The 15,259-nt window shown below is 37.5% G+C and overlaps 2 protein-coding genes across 3 annotated transcripts in view; both read right to left on the bottom strand.

Annotated features, from left to right (window-relative positions):
- LOC114464078 (hydroperoxide isomerase ALOXE3-like) overlaps positions 1–15,259 on the bottom strand; it is a 1,091,527-nt gene that overhangs the window by 511,655 nt on the left and 564,613 nt on the right. The window lies entirely within an intron of this gene.
- Positions 1–15,259, bottom strand: part of pdzrn3b (PDZ domain containing RING finger 3b) — a 161,791-nt gene that overhangs the window by 129,673 nt on the left and 16,859 nt on the right. The window contains 1 exon segment of the mRNA XM_028448129.1: positions 13,562–13,669. Within this exon segment, the coding sequence (XP_028303930.1) occupies positions 13,562–13,669 (108 nt within the window).

The following is a 15,259-nucleotide window of genomic DNA, read 5'->3' as shown; positions in this document are numbered from 1 at the left end:
GAAACTGAGCTACTTCATAGATACTGTATAGTCTGAAGGGCTACCAGTAAATACCAAATGTTCATAGTTTCACTTTAATTAGAGGGTAAGATAATAAGAAAGGCTAGTATTACCTTAAAAAGGTAGAAAATGTTTAAGTTTCAACACGCAACACTTTATTCCTCCTAATGTATGCAATTATGCATATTCATATTTTACTACCGACTAACAAGCAACTTTTACCTAAACGTAAAACATGTAACATTTGTAAAAATGTAACAATTGTCATATTTTATTAAAATCATTCTGTCCAGGGACTGCAGATGAAAAATTGCCTTTTGGCTAATTCTGGTATATTTTTGGTATTGATATTATTGTACACTGCACCTGTTAAATGAACCAATAAATGAAATGAAATGAAAATCCACTTTACAACACATACACAAAATCACAATGTTTCTGTGAAAATAAACATTTAAAGATGGTTAATTGAATATTAAAACATTATGACGTGCAGCAGGTTTTAACTGTACTAAGTACTAACTACATCTATCATATGTATATTTATCTTTATGAGTTTGAATCCTGCAAAGTAAATCAGATTTTAGATGGAGCTCATTGGTGACTAGAACTCCTGAGGGACCCTCGCATGGTCCACGCGAGCTCCCTGGGGCCTGCGGGCACCGTGTTGGTGACCCTTGCTATATACAATAAATCCCCTCTTTTCTCCAAGTACTGGCTAACCATACTTAACTAGAGTTTCCTGAAGGAAAGTTTCACCTTCCTCAGGCCCTCTGACTTTGGAGTTTAGTCTTATACCTCACATAGTGATGTTTTAGATTTCATAAATAAATCAAGCCTTTTAAAATTATATATCTGCTTCTATAGGTTTAGGAAATAATGATCTTTAATGTATTAAACATTCAATCAATTCTAATTTCTCTAATGCCCTCAGACCTTTGGAAGGGAATTAAAGAAAATGGATGATTGTCTTACATCAGCTAAAAAAGTTTCTACAATGCTGGAGGGAGAGATATTGGATGAGAGAGATAACAGGATTACGGATAGAAAGAGAGCAGTAGTGAGAGAGGACTTGGATTAACAGAGTGGATTTCAGGGGCACTGGAAAGAAACGACGGGCCATTACAGCACAACTAAGGAACTGTTAATGAGCATATTAGGGTTTAATTGAGGGTAGTTAATTAGGAGCCGGTCGGCCATCCATGCTTGAGGGTCAGGGGATGACGGAAGCAGCTGGATAGCTAGCTAAGTTGTTGGTGTCCCATTTGCACACAGCCTGTAATTGATAGGTTTTAATTAAACCTGTCTATCTTGGCTGGTTTTAAACCTTTTAGAAGCCATAAATGAGCTCCAGTGAGTGAGGAGACGGCGGGAGGCTAAACTGGGGGCAGAGCAAACATGTCTACAGTATTCTCAGGCGACGTGTCTCCACACAATCATCAAGCAGCAGCTCGTCTTTAAGGACACAAGCTGTTTAAACTGAGTGGAATGGACAATGGTCACGTTTACGTGGGAGCTTTAATTCCTCTTTAATTCAGAATAAAAGTTAAATCCTCTTTAAACTGACCTTGTAAACACTTAATCCCTAATGCAAATGTAATTCTGAATTAAATTTAAATCCAAATTAGGTGGCTGGTTTATTACGATTTTAATTCCGAATTAAATAATTCCTCTATCTTGTAAATGCTTTAAGTTCGTTCCGCTTGCTCTGCGCATGCTCAGCCAGTCGCAATGACGCGCTGGTGACGACATAATCCAAGATGGTGCACCGGACTACAGCTAAGATTTATTCAATAAGACCCATAGAATACATGGGCTACGTTTACATGGGAGCTTTAATTCCTCTTTAAAGCAGAATAAAAGTTAATTCCTCTTTAACCTGGCTTTATAATTCCTAATGCTAATTTAATTCCGAATTAAAGTTAATTTCGAATTAGGTGGCTGGTTTATTTCGTTTTTTAATTCCGAATGAGATAATTCCTCTTTCTTGTCAACACTTAACTTGGATAATTCCGCTTTAAGTTAACTCGGATCGTTTTGCACTTGCGCGATGACGCAACGATGACAAGCGGGTGACAACATAATCCAAGATGGCGGCGGCCCGGACTCCAGGCTAGACTATTTAATAAGAGCCTTAAAAGGTATAAGATATAATGAAAAGAGTGGATGGATGGAGACATAAACATGTGTCCCCGTACTGCATTCATAGGCTGTAATATCACCAGTTTATCATATTACCTGTTGTTAGAGCTTCTATCTTTACCAGGGAGCAACTATTTATTCCTGGTGATTGTTTTCCAAAGTTTTACTGGGCTTTTTACCTGTGATTAGCTCCTATCTCTCTTCCGCTCCGCGGTCCAAACTGAAACCGTGTGTTATTGTCGAGCTGCTGCTTCAAAATCAAAATAAAGGTGACGTTCTCATGTGTAGTCGTCCGTGTTATAGCCGACAATAAAAGGTTTGTTGTGTGTTTTTCCTGATAGACGTGATAAGTCACATTCGCCCCCTGTCCAATCAGAGCCATCCCAACCCCCAGACCTAAAGCGGAATTATCTAAACCCGAATAAACCAGTTTTCCATGTAAACCTCAATCGGGAAAGACCATTTCCATGTAAACACAAAGCAGAACACTTTAATACCGAATGATTTAATTCGGAATAAATAACAAACATCATGTAACCGTGGCCATGGATATAATGACAAGAGTGGATGGATGGAAGCATAAACATGCAGACATTTACACGGACTTATTACTAACACACGGACATCGGCAAATGAAACAGGCTTCATCGGATGGGTGACACTAAAACCCAGAGACAGAGTAAATGCTTCCCCATACTGCTGCACAGGCTGTAATACAACCAAGTTTATCATTATACCTGTTGTTAGAGCTACTATCTTTACCAGGGAGCAAATATTTATTCATGGTTATTGTGTTCTAGAGTTTTACTGGGCTTTATTTACCACTGATTAGTTTCTATCTCTTTCTCCTGCTCAGCTGACCAAAGTGAAACCGTATGTTATTGTCGAGATGCTGCTACAATCAAAATAAAGGTGAAAACACTACTCATGTGTGGTCTTCTATGTTATAGGCAACAATAAAAGGTTTCTTGTGTGTTTCCAAATAGACGTTTGTCCCCTGTCCAATCAGAACCTTTCCCAACCCCCAGACCAAAAGCGGAATTGAATAAAGCCAAATAAACCTGTTTTCCATGTAAACCTCAATTCGGAATGACTATTTCCATGTAAACACAAAGCAGGGCACTTTAATTCCAAATGATTTCATTCTGAACAACTAATTCCAAATTAAAAAAACATCACATACTCGTGGCGAGTAAAGATGAAAAAAAAGAAGAAAGCACAAAGTCTGATTGGCGCACATCAAATACTGGGCACACGCCATCGACTCACTGAGACAAGTCTTAAAAATTGTATATCACACCCCCACCCAGGCTACCGTCCAAATTGCGTAGTGGAAAACAAAGATGTGTTTGTCCCTACTCTTAAAACCTGCACAGAAAACTGCAGCGGCTCCCACCAGAAGCTGATTATAGACTCTTTAAAGTTAGATTTGATTTAAAGTCCAGCTCCTTTGCCTCAGCTGGACCACGGGGGCAAAGGAATGTGACTCACTGTGAGGATTGGCCCGCTTAGCCTGGGGTGGATTCATCGCGTCTCGGCCAGTCAAGAGCAACAGTGCAGGGCCACATTCAGCTTGCACCATCTGGGGAATAAACACACCGCTTGCACAGGGGCCAAAATCCAATAAAACAACTCAACAAAGGCCTGCTTCTTGCCTCAGAATGCCAAATAACATGTGATCCCCCTTAGGGAAATAACTTCTATGTCTGCAGCTCATAGCCCCGCGGGGCAGAAATAACGCCCGGGGAACTTTTGGCACAGGCCTTTCTGAGGATGCCATGTGCTGAGACAGTTTATTGGTGACAGTCAAGTCAAGCTAATTAAACCTTTCTGTTCTGAGCTGATATTCATTTCCCTGGAGTACTGACAATAAACATAAACTAAACTTTATAAACAGCGTCATATTACATACAAAATACAAGATATTTGTCCTAAACCTTAATGAAAACATGATTTTCCAATACTTGGTTTTGCATTTGGCTCTAAAACACTCCTGAAGAGTTCAGGATTGGTAACTTCCAAAATATGTCTTGAGTTGTACAACAAATGCAGCCAAAGCAACTTGGTGACAAAGCGAAACATAAAATTAAACTATTCTACATAGACTCCATGTACTATCTAATGCATTACTCTGACAACAAGAGCGATAGATAAATAAATGAATGAATAAATAAAAAAAAAAAAAACATAATATTTAGGGTTGAGGGTATTACAAGATGCATGCGGATGGTGCTTTTGTTAAAAAAAAGTTTTGGTTTAGATTTTAAACTTCAACTTCTTTAGATCAACCGGAAAAGTTTAGTGTGAAAAGTTAAGGGTGCCAACTCATAAACGGTTCAATTGTTTTGTAATCTAAATAAAAGAGTTGAGGTAAGAAAAGCATTAGAAGTTGTTATTTAATAAAGCTACAATCTACAAACAAGTGAAAGCAGTTATAAAATACCCCCATCTGCTTCACATTAGGAGCTGAGTTTCTTTGTTTCTGCAAAACAGATCAAGTTGAACTAATGACTTCTGTAATGTAATTTTTAAACCAAATTAAAATTTCAAATCCCAGAGCAAATAAATAAAAGGATATTGAAACATTGCCCTTAACTAGTAGAGTCAACCCTGCAAGCTAACGCATAACAAATCAGACTAGAATAGCCTTGTTGAACCTAGAGCATGAAAAATAGAACATGTTTTTTTTTTTTCTTTTCACTTTGAGTCAAAATCTTTAATACTGTTCTAAAATATGCGATTGTAAATTGTATTGTATTTTGTTCATGAGTTTTAAAGAATTGTCAAAATCTTTATTATTTTTAAAAAGGTCACACCTTTTTTACCCATTTCAATGGGGGACCCTGCAAGTTTTTCATTCTTCAAAGGGGGGAGCAGCAGAAAAAGTTGGGGAACCACTGGTATTAACCCATGTCTAACACATATTGAAATTTTGTGAACATTTGTCGAGGCATCTTCCTCAATGATCTTTAGTGATAGTCCTAAAACATTTTCCCATTCAGACATAAAGCTTGATAAAAAAAAAGCACTTTGCAGGTCTGACATGAAATTAAAAGAGATTCTCTGGGTGTGCCACAGGTTGGGGAAAAAAGGCATATGAGATGTAAGAAAATTTATCATTTGGAGAAACCATATAAGAGTGGCTTTGTGGGAGACTGAGCTTCTTACATTAATAAAAAGCAAAATTGCATCAATATAAAGGTCTTTCATAACCATAATGCTACTACACTTTGAAATGAGTTGAAATGAACTGTCAGCCTCCATTCAACATCTTTAAATCTAAGTGTGCACTTTCTCTCATTCAGCTATATAGTCTCCATTTTCAACGCCCAGAATGTTCTTTTGAATAGAGCACTGTACTGCACTCTTAGTTGGTGTGATGCAGCAGGCAAGGTATTAAAGTATGTGCAAGATTTTGCGCCCCTTATTTTAGTTCTCGGTAAATCTGCCCCCTTCGTGTACTGCTGTACCTTGTTTGTCCGTAATATCAGTCCACCAAATATGAAGGAAAGATCAAAACATAGGAAGTCAGTTCAGTCTTTGGTGAATTATGAATTATTAATAACATCAAAACTGCAATATTGCAGAAATCAAGTGGAGTATTATCCAATGTTAAGGTACATCAGAGCCAGATACTGCAGATCCAGGTCCGTTCTTCTACCAATCTTGGTCGGTAAGAATTCCTCTGCAGCATCAGTTGAGGTGGCATGGAGACTGCTGACTTTAAACCAAAAGGTCCAGGAAAATATGGATGCTTGATGCTTGATACAGCAGGCATCCCTTGCCCAGGATATTCTCCTTCCAGCCTAATAATGCAACCTAAATATCATAGTTATTGGTCTTTCTACTCTCTTAGATCTGGGGGCTAATGTTCGGTGGGCTCGGTTGATAACCGCGAGAGAGGTGAAATTATCCGTGCCCAGGATTTTGTTAATAGCCTCCATCATTAACTTTGTTGGAAAGGAGCCCTCAGTGCCCAACGGGACGTCAACAACTCTGGCTCTCAAGGTCAGTGCATTTTTCCATTAGTTGTTTCACCTCTTTGGATTTTGTCTCATTTTTCTGCTCAAGACTCTAGATCATCTCCTTCGCTTTCTTAAGATGAAGTGCCATACTAGCCTTCTCTCGGCATCGATGGAGTTTGACAATTTCTTCCTTTATAGGCAGCCCTGGTAATACTGTATCATGTTTTTAGGCCGGGCCTTTGTACTCAACGCCACTCACATTGTTGTTGTTGTTCTTCTTCTTGTGTACACTAGTTCAAATCGCTACTCCTCTGTTATTTGTGAACGGATCGGACTGAAATTTGGTAGGTACAGTATAATCTATGGATGTGTACGCATCAACGCTCTTAGCCGAATTTTTGATTTGGGGCCCCAAAAGAAGAAAAAAACAAAAGTCAATTTCTCATTTATTTGCAAGTCAAATATTACGACGGTTGGTGGTACCAAATCATTGGCACATACAAATATATAAATGGGGCCCATTACCCCTTATGTGTAACGGGGGTGCCAGGGGGCCCCATTTTTCAAATGACTACTCCTCCGCTAGTTCTCGTTAGATCAGAATGCAATTTGGTATGAATACTCTATGAATTAATATGATGAGATGCTCTGAGCCCTTTTTTTTTAAATGGGGAACAAGGGCCCACCCTCCATTTCCGGTAATTTCCAAATTTATGGGAACATAGTCATGTAATATATCGTTTCAAAGGTAATTCAACATAGATTATGGTTATGCCTCACACAATTTGATTAGGGGCCCGACCCCCTTTTTTCCGCAATTTCCATTAAAGTCGGTTTCTCAATTATTTGTGAGTCAAATATTGCAACAGTTGGTGGTACCGAATCATGAACACATAATATATGAATGGGGCCCATTACTCCTCAGTTAATACTCATTGAATCAGGCTGTAATTTGACATGGATATACTATGAGCGGATGTGAAGAGCCGCTCAGAAACCTTTTTTTACTCGGTATAACCAAGTCATTTGACTTAATTCGGTGTAGAGAAGTTCCGCGAGCCCGGCTGTAGTTCATCCAAACTGGTTCTGCCGTCTGTGCCTTCTCCTCGCCCTTTTCTCTCTTCTCTGTTTCAGGTGTCTGGAAGCTGGCAGTTCCTGATCTGTGGTTCACGACTCAACTAGTCTGGGACACTCTGATGTTCAATCCTTCAATCCTGTTCTGTTCTCCTCTTTCTGCCCACTAACCCCAACCAGTCGAAGCAGATGGCTGCCACCTCTGAGCCCGATTCTGCTGAATATTTCTTCCTGTTAGAAGGGAGTTGTTCCTTCCCACTGTCACTGATGCTTGTTCATGAGGATTTGTTGGGTTTTTTCTTTTTTCTCTTAAGAATTTTGGAGATGACTATTGTTGTAATTAGGGCTGGGCGATATATCGAATATACTCGATATATCGCAGCTTGTAGTCTGTGCGGTGTTGAAAATGACCATACCGTTAAACTTTTTTTTTTTTTTGAAATGTCATCTTAATGACAACATGCACAAAAGGGCACTATTTGTTTTAAAATATTGTAGTGGCATTATGTACAAAAAGTGCACTTTAATTTTGTGTTTTGAAATGCCATGTGAGTTGCATCCTGCACTAATGTCTTGTTTTGAAATGTCTCTGTGACAATTTTGCACAGAACGTGCACTTTCTGTTGACAATTTTATGTTTGAGCCACTCACTGTTTAATAAATACAGTTATGTCAACTTTGACTTAGTTGTGATATCCCCTTTTTTGCATGAAAGTTTAAAATTGGCATATATTAATGCAGTATGATCAAGAATGTTTTAATGTAGACATATAGAATCATCATACTGGTGTGATTTTGTGCATCAAAGTGTTAATTCAAGGGTAATGCAAAATATCGAGATATATATCGTGTATCGTGACATGGCCTAAAAATATCGCGGTATTTATAAAAGGCCATATCGCCCAGCCCTAGTTGTAATTCGTGCTATATAAATAAAGTTAAATTCAATTGAATTGAAATGAATTAGATCCTGGCATAGTCCCTAAAAGCTAGCTAGGGTTTACGAGTGGAGGGATTACATTTTGTGTATCAGTTCTTGACCAAGACTTTTAATTTGTCCTTGAAATCATCCAATGCTGTGTTGCATGACATTTTAAGCTTATTTCTAAGTTGCATTTCCCCAAATAAATTTGTCTGTTCTTTGAATTTTTTTGTGGCTTATGTTTTAAATGCAACATATAAAATATGAGACAGTAACAATTCATTTTAATCAACCTTTTAAAAGTTAAATGCTGGCTCACACAAATTAAATAAAGTTTTGGGGGGGGTTATATTGGTGTCTAGATCATAGCAAGTGAAAAGGAAAGTCTATCTTTATATCTTTTCCATGTTGTTTTCTTAAACACTTTCCCCCCTGCTGCCTGTGATAGCAGCCATACCACCAACAAAAATAAAAGGCTCACTGACAAGCATGTTTTGAACCCGCCTCCGACACAGCTCACTTCACATTCCTGTCACTCCACTATTTGGCTGAATTTTACACCCGTCTCTCCCCTGGCAACTTGACACGTAAGGTTTAAGGTGTTTAGTGCTTCTCTGTGGGCTACCTCACAGGTCTTACTGATAGATGACAAGAAGATGAATTGCAATAACCAGTGTCACCATTTGAAAGGCTTGTAAATAAGTAAATGACTTAACATCTGAGAGGAGACAGCTTTACCAACTAGGCTAAACTGTTGATCGATATAAGTAAAAACAAAAAGAATGACCTTAACACAAACAGGTTCATACATAGAAGCAAGTTGTGCTCTCTTAGCCAGTGGTGGTGGTATGTTTAGCATTCCAAACACTTCTGATAAACCTCTGTTTTTTCCTCTTTCCCCACATTTTATTTGTAGGTTCATTCTCCAACAGGTAATAACTGCAGGCTAATCTGATTTGCATCAAATGTTAGAATACTACTGGCACATTTCTTAGCCTGCTGTTTGTGGTGCATCCTGTTCAGAGCAAGGACTGTCAAGGTTGTTGAATTTCAGTCAACTGATCTCCAAAGATTCACTATATCCATTTATTTTATTAGGATCAACGTTGTCTAACCTTGGGCAAAATCCCCACACTTTCGACCTGACAAAGCATGAACACATAGAGCTCCCAATGTCACTTTATTCTAAAGAAGTTGTAGCAGTTCACCCTCTGCGACCTGAGAGTGTTTTGCTGAGGATTTACAAGGCGACATTTACAACAGCAGCCCGGGTGTCGACTCTCTTCCTATTTTCACACTTTATAAGGCCACACAGAAAACACCCACTTCACACCAAGGGCTCTGCCATGGTCATTCCAGGAATTGTGATACTGGGCCTCAACCATAGCATGGTACACATGAGAAAAAAAAACCAAAAACATAAGATCAGATTTATGATGTATGAATATAACATTGTCAGCACTTTGCAAAAAAAAAAGGGTGTGGACTCTACATAATGTGTGGCTGTGCCTAGAAAACAGACCAACATAAATGAGAGACTGAATAAAAAATCCAGAGGCAAATACAAACAGATACTGTGTGGAGTGCTAAGACTTAAGCCAGTGAAATGAACTGGCGATGGCGAAGACAAGCTTGAGGCTTTATATGAGAAAAAAATGTTGCCATGAACAAGGAGGCATTCATATGCGGGTTCCCACCAGCGCCTAGCTTGGTTAGTGGACAGCCATCTGCCATCTACACTCCTCCGTCAAGATGTGTTAAAGAAGGACAAGCCGTGGATCCTCATGTACATGTTACATCCATATACAGTAGACTTACTGGAACTAACACCTCAGCAACATGAAACAAAAACTGTCCAACGGCAACTGTTGATGGCGCTGCTTTTTCTGCATTTTTTGATGAACAGGACATTAATGCTTCAATCCAACACCAGGGTCTTCGCTTTCATCAAGAATAGTAGCAGGGTTGGAGTCATTACATTTTTCAGTTACAATTATCCATGTTCAAGTACAAATCAATTCTGATTACAACGACCAGCATTTTTCCAATTACAATGAAATTACAATTATTTTGTATCCTCAGAAAGTCAATTACAATTACATTCTCAATTATAATGACTCACAATTACTGAGCCTGAAATAAATAATTTAATAAAAGTTAACATTCCTCTTGTGTTAGCTTTCTGTTAGCATCTCTTATGATAATAGGTCCTAAATCAGGTGTAAAATCACTAAAAACAAATATCTATCATCTAATTTCTTTCCTATCATTGTTTACTTTGTTAGGCTTCCTAATCAATAAAAATATACATATGTGTAGAACTGTAGATAGAACTGTAACATGGTTCCCCAGTTTTGCGTTAAATTATAATTGACAATTTTTATAGAATTTATATGGCAATTATATAAATACCTAAACTCAATTACAATTTAATTACAATTTGGACAGCAACGCAGTTTTAAAATCACAATTACAATTTAGAACTACACCATAATTGTAATTAATGACCAATTACGCAATTACAATTGGCCCCAACCCTGAATAGTAGTTTACTGATTCCAAGTGTAGCACAAAGTTTTTTCTTTCACATCATATTCAAAGTGCAATTGCTTAAAATACTTTCGGAAAACAACCTCTCAGCAACAAAAATGTTTTGTTTGACCTCTTTCAGAAATCTGTTTCATCCTTGAAGCAGGTTAAAGCCTTCAGTGAGATTAGCAGTGACTTCTGTTTTTAAAGTGAAGCATAAAGAATAGAAAGGTGACAGCTGCTTAGCATCACTACAAGAAACCAGAGAGCATGGGAGCTAATGAGAGAATGGGTAATGCATCAGCAGAAGACTAATTGAATTTAGTGTTTGCTGGGAGAAAGCTATTTTATAGGGTGATAATGTGTCAGAGCCCATAACTGTGAAAAGCAAAGAAAACAACAACAGCTCTAAAAGTACTTTAGGTTTGAGGCTGTAAAAATGACTGACATGTACCAGCAAGTAAACCTATTGAGTGATTTTAAAAGTTTAAATTGACACATTGAGCTAAGCTCAAAATCTTCAACTTCGACACAATATCAGCAAAAATAAAAACCCAAAACGAATTACTTGGAAAATTAAACCTTATCTATAAAATCAATTTTGTGATGGATTTATATATTTCATTTTTAAAAATCAGGGGAAAAAATGGTGATATTGTAAAAGCTGTAAAACAATACCTTAAGAAACATGATGAACTACCTGCCTTAATGGTTTCTGTAAGCCTAATGTACATTACCTTTCATTAAACGCTAAGTAGGACAGTTACAGGCTTTTGGTTTCAACCTACAAATGCAAAAACCATGAACACAAAACTGTCTTTAGGCACTAAAGGATTATTTTTCTCTTGCTTTACCACAAGAAATACTGATTCACAATCACCTGAGGTAAAAACATCATGTGATGTTGCATTTCTTAATGTGGATGAAAAACCCTTATGCTGAACTTTTTTCTTTTTTTTTTTTTGCTTTAAATGCCAATAAAGAAGGACATTTCAAAACCTATTCCATCGCGACTATCAAATTCCTCTGAAGATGAAAGGCACTGATGTGGAATATCATTTTGAAACTTTCTATACATTTATACTGTTTGAAAGGATGGGTGATTGATTTTGTAGGGCTTTGTCTGCTGGTCCCACAGCTGATGAAAAGGCATTGTCACATAATCGGGTGCTGCACTACCTCCTAAGGGTCTTCACAACCATTCTCTACTGATATGTTTTTCTCAACCACTGAAATATCATGACTTTGCACACAAAGGCACAAAAACAAGAACACCTATTATCGTTCAACGAGATACTGTATATGTTCTACTTTCCCCAAGCCAACATAGGATGAATAGTTAAGCCTGGGTTACATACGATAACTCAGTAACCAAATCCAGAAACATCTGGTCCATTAATATGATTCTGTAACCTTCTCATCCATGCAGATGCTTGTAAAAGAGACACAACAGATACACCTTTAATTGACTGTCTTGGGATTTCAATATTTCCTTGAGTCATGAACATAAAAGGAAATAACTGCCCTTTTTATCAAAGACTTCAAAGCATATCTCAAGTGTCAGTAAGTTTCAAGACACTTAACAGGGATTGCATTTCGTCCCCTTTCATACATAATTTACAAATTGGCCACAAATTGTATTATTAGGTAGGGAAAAAGTATTTGTTGAAAACTAGAGCCTGAGGAAAAATGAAAAAACAACCCCATGACAGGTTGTTTGTTTAGTGACTGTAGTGTAACACAAGACTAGCTACTTAAAATAGAATGAGGGAGTATCAAATATTTCTTAAATAGGTGAAACTTTCTGAATAGGGTTGAATAGTTATCAACATTCAGGCATATGAAGTCATCTAGAGACATGTTTCTTTTCAAATGAAATCAGGAGCAAGTAAAACAGCTACAGTAGTAGTTTACCTTGATCTAATAAGTGTCATTGAAACTAGATGCATGCTGCATAATATTTTCAGACCAACTACTCAATTTTCTTAAAACAAAGACTTTTTGGCCATGATTGTTTTTCTAGAACTCAATTGGAAAAACGCAGCGACACCCTGGTACAGACTTGCTCCTCGTGCTCCTCAATTCACTGCCTAGACATTTAGCACCAGACCAAGACCCTCGTTCCTGTAGACTTGTGGCATTTCACATATTGTAAAAGAATGAGCATTTAATTGTATGGATGGTAGAATAGAGTGATCAACACCATCCAGATGTTGAAGTTTCTTATTCCTTGTAAAAACTTTCCAATAAACATCTCTGTCAGCAATGTTCTGGTCAGAATTCTCCAGTTTGACCGAGGTTTGCAACAAAAAAAAAAAAAGCCTATGACATATTGTGGCAAGCGGCAAAACACATTTGTTATCCACATAAATGCTGTTTGGTTCAATGCAGCCATTGTGCAAGACTCAGTAGACCCTTCTTAAAAAAGCCACCTTTGTGATGAACATTTCGAGGCAACCCTCATGTTGACCTCAGGGTGAGTCAACCTTTTAGCAGGGCAGTTTGTTTCCAGGTGAGAGGACGACGCTACGTGGCAAAGAATTTCTATGCTACAAAGCAAAAACACAACGCCTTCGTATACTCGGCTCAAAACCACAGCCTCGCCTGAGGTTTATCTCAACCTATCTATTTCTACATGATGTTCAAGTAACATAGCTGTTGCCTGAGTATTTGCTAAAGTGTTAAAACAGTAGGACTTAAATTTGTTGAAATAAAAGCCTCAAAACAGTGCCAGTTCTCACTTGATGCGTCATGTTTACTGCTTACAGCTGGAGTGTCAAGGTCCCAAATACTGTAACTCCTGATTGATGGCTTTGCGTCGTCTTTCTGGCTTTTATAGTACAGACAGTGTTTCACAGCACATAAACTTTTCTTTAGTTTTACAGTCGCAATTTTCCGTCACATGAAAACAACCGTGTGGGTCACATACCTCTATAATTTTGTCGTGTATTTGAAGGCCTCCTTCTTTGTCAGCCGGACCCTTCTCAATGATCTTAGATACAAAGATTCCTTCATTTGAAGAGCAGTCATTGTCCTCCTGTGGAAAAGATAGAAAAAAAAATTAAAGTTTTACTGGAGGAAAAAAAACACTCAAACGGACACTCAAATGCTTTAATTAAGATTGTTGAACCACACTTGAAAAGTATTTCACACTATGCAGGGCTAAAAGTCACAGGGTTTGACTTCATCACACTAAACATGGACACATTATCTACAATAACACCTTGGTTAATTATTTAATACAATTGCTGTCATTTTTGTCTTGGTAAATATCATTATGTGAGGACATTATTCATTTGCTCCAGATTGAAATGTTCTTTTCTATTTGCACATTTCTTTAAATCAGTTTAAATATCTAGAAGCCTGGACACAACCTATACCAGAAATGGGCAAAGTTTTATAGCAGTGGGGTCCTCAAAAATGTAATGGGCCAATGAGAAAACCAGGAACATGTCGGCCAGGGGTGTTTTGAGTTATTTACAGATTCTCAAAGTGTGGATTCTAAGCCTTCCACTAGTGTCAAACACACACATATCAAATAATATTGGAAGAAGTTATGGTCGTTTGACTGTTGTCACTCTCTAAAATACACACAAGGGAGAAGATTGTGAAGTTTTGGTCACATGCTCTGCTGAGTGCTTCAGACAGCTGACTTTAGTTATCATTTACTCTGCTGCAATAAACACTAGGACTGAACGATTTTGTAAAATAATCTAATTGCGATTTTTTCCCTCAATATTGCGATTTAATTTGCGATTATTTTTTCAAGGGCCTCTTGTCACGTATTTTTCAATGAACACAAGCAATAAATCAATCTGTTTTGTAATGAACAATTTCAGATTTATTCCAACTTTAAATAAATATAAAATGTACGTTTTAAAGCACAGATTACAACAATAAAGCAAACAAATCTGTGGCTTTACCTCTTCAACATATCTAACTAACTTCACGTTTCATGAAACGTGAACTGCACTTCTTAAACACTCTCTGAACTTAACAGGACAGTACAGGGCAATAAAAAAATAAAATAAAAATTGCAGCCTTTGCGATTAGAATATCGCATTTTATGATATCGCAATAATATTGCAAATGCAATTAATCGTTCAGCCTTAATAAACACGCGCTTAATGAAGCAGTGTTTGGGAGACTCATAATCAGAATAACGCTTCAGTAGCCATGTGTTTTACTTCAACAGGCAGTCCATTGGCCGATATCAATAACGAACCTACGTAGCTCTCCAAACACAGCAGATATGTTAATCAGCTGTGGTGTTATCCACATCAACAAACACAGTAGCGGTGCTGCGCTGAAACAAACCGTTTTCAAGCACAAAGTTTACAGTTTTAAAACATCCGATACAATTATTTGAAGCATATTTTGCAATCACTATTTTCTCTAAAAACAAAGGTATTGGAGCTATTTCTCAATTTCTCTCAGGCCGACTTGTTCATGGATTTGCCATAGTGCATCACAAATGTGATTGTCTGATGCTAGTGCCAGATTATTAGAATTCATCACAGCATTTAGAATAATGCTCAATCTGAGCATTAATACAAGAAATGTCTTTGTATATTTTTAAGGTTATTTTATCTGTTTATGTTGTGTTTTTGTGTATTCTTGTTTTTCT

This window comes from Gouania willdenowi, chromosome 5, assembly GCF_900634775.1.
Source record: "Gouania willdenowi chromosome 5, fGouWil2.1, whole genome shotgun sequence".
Classification (NCBI taxonomy): domain Eukaryota; kingdom Metazoa; phylum Chordata; class Actinopteri; order Blenniiformes; family Gobiesocidae; genus Gouania; species Gouania willdenowi.
Note: the sequence above shows the minus strand (reverse complement) of the source record. Positions and strands in the feature narration are given on the sequence as shown.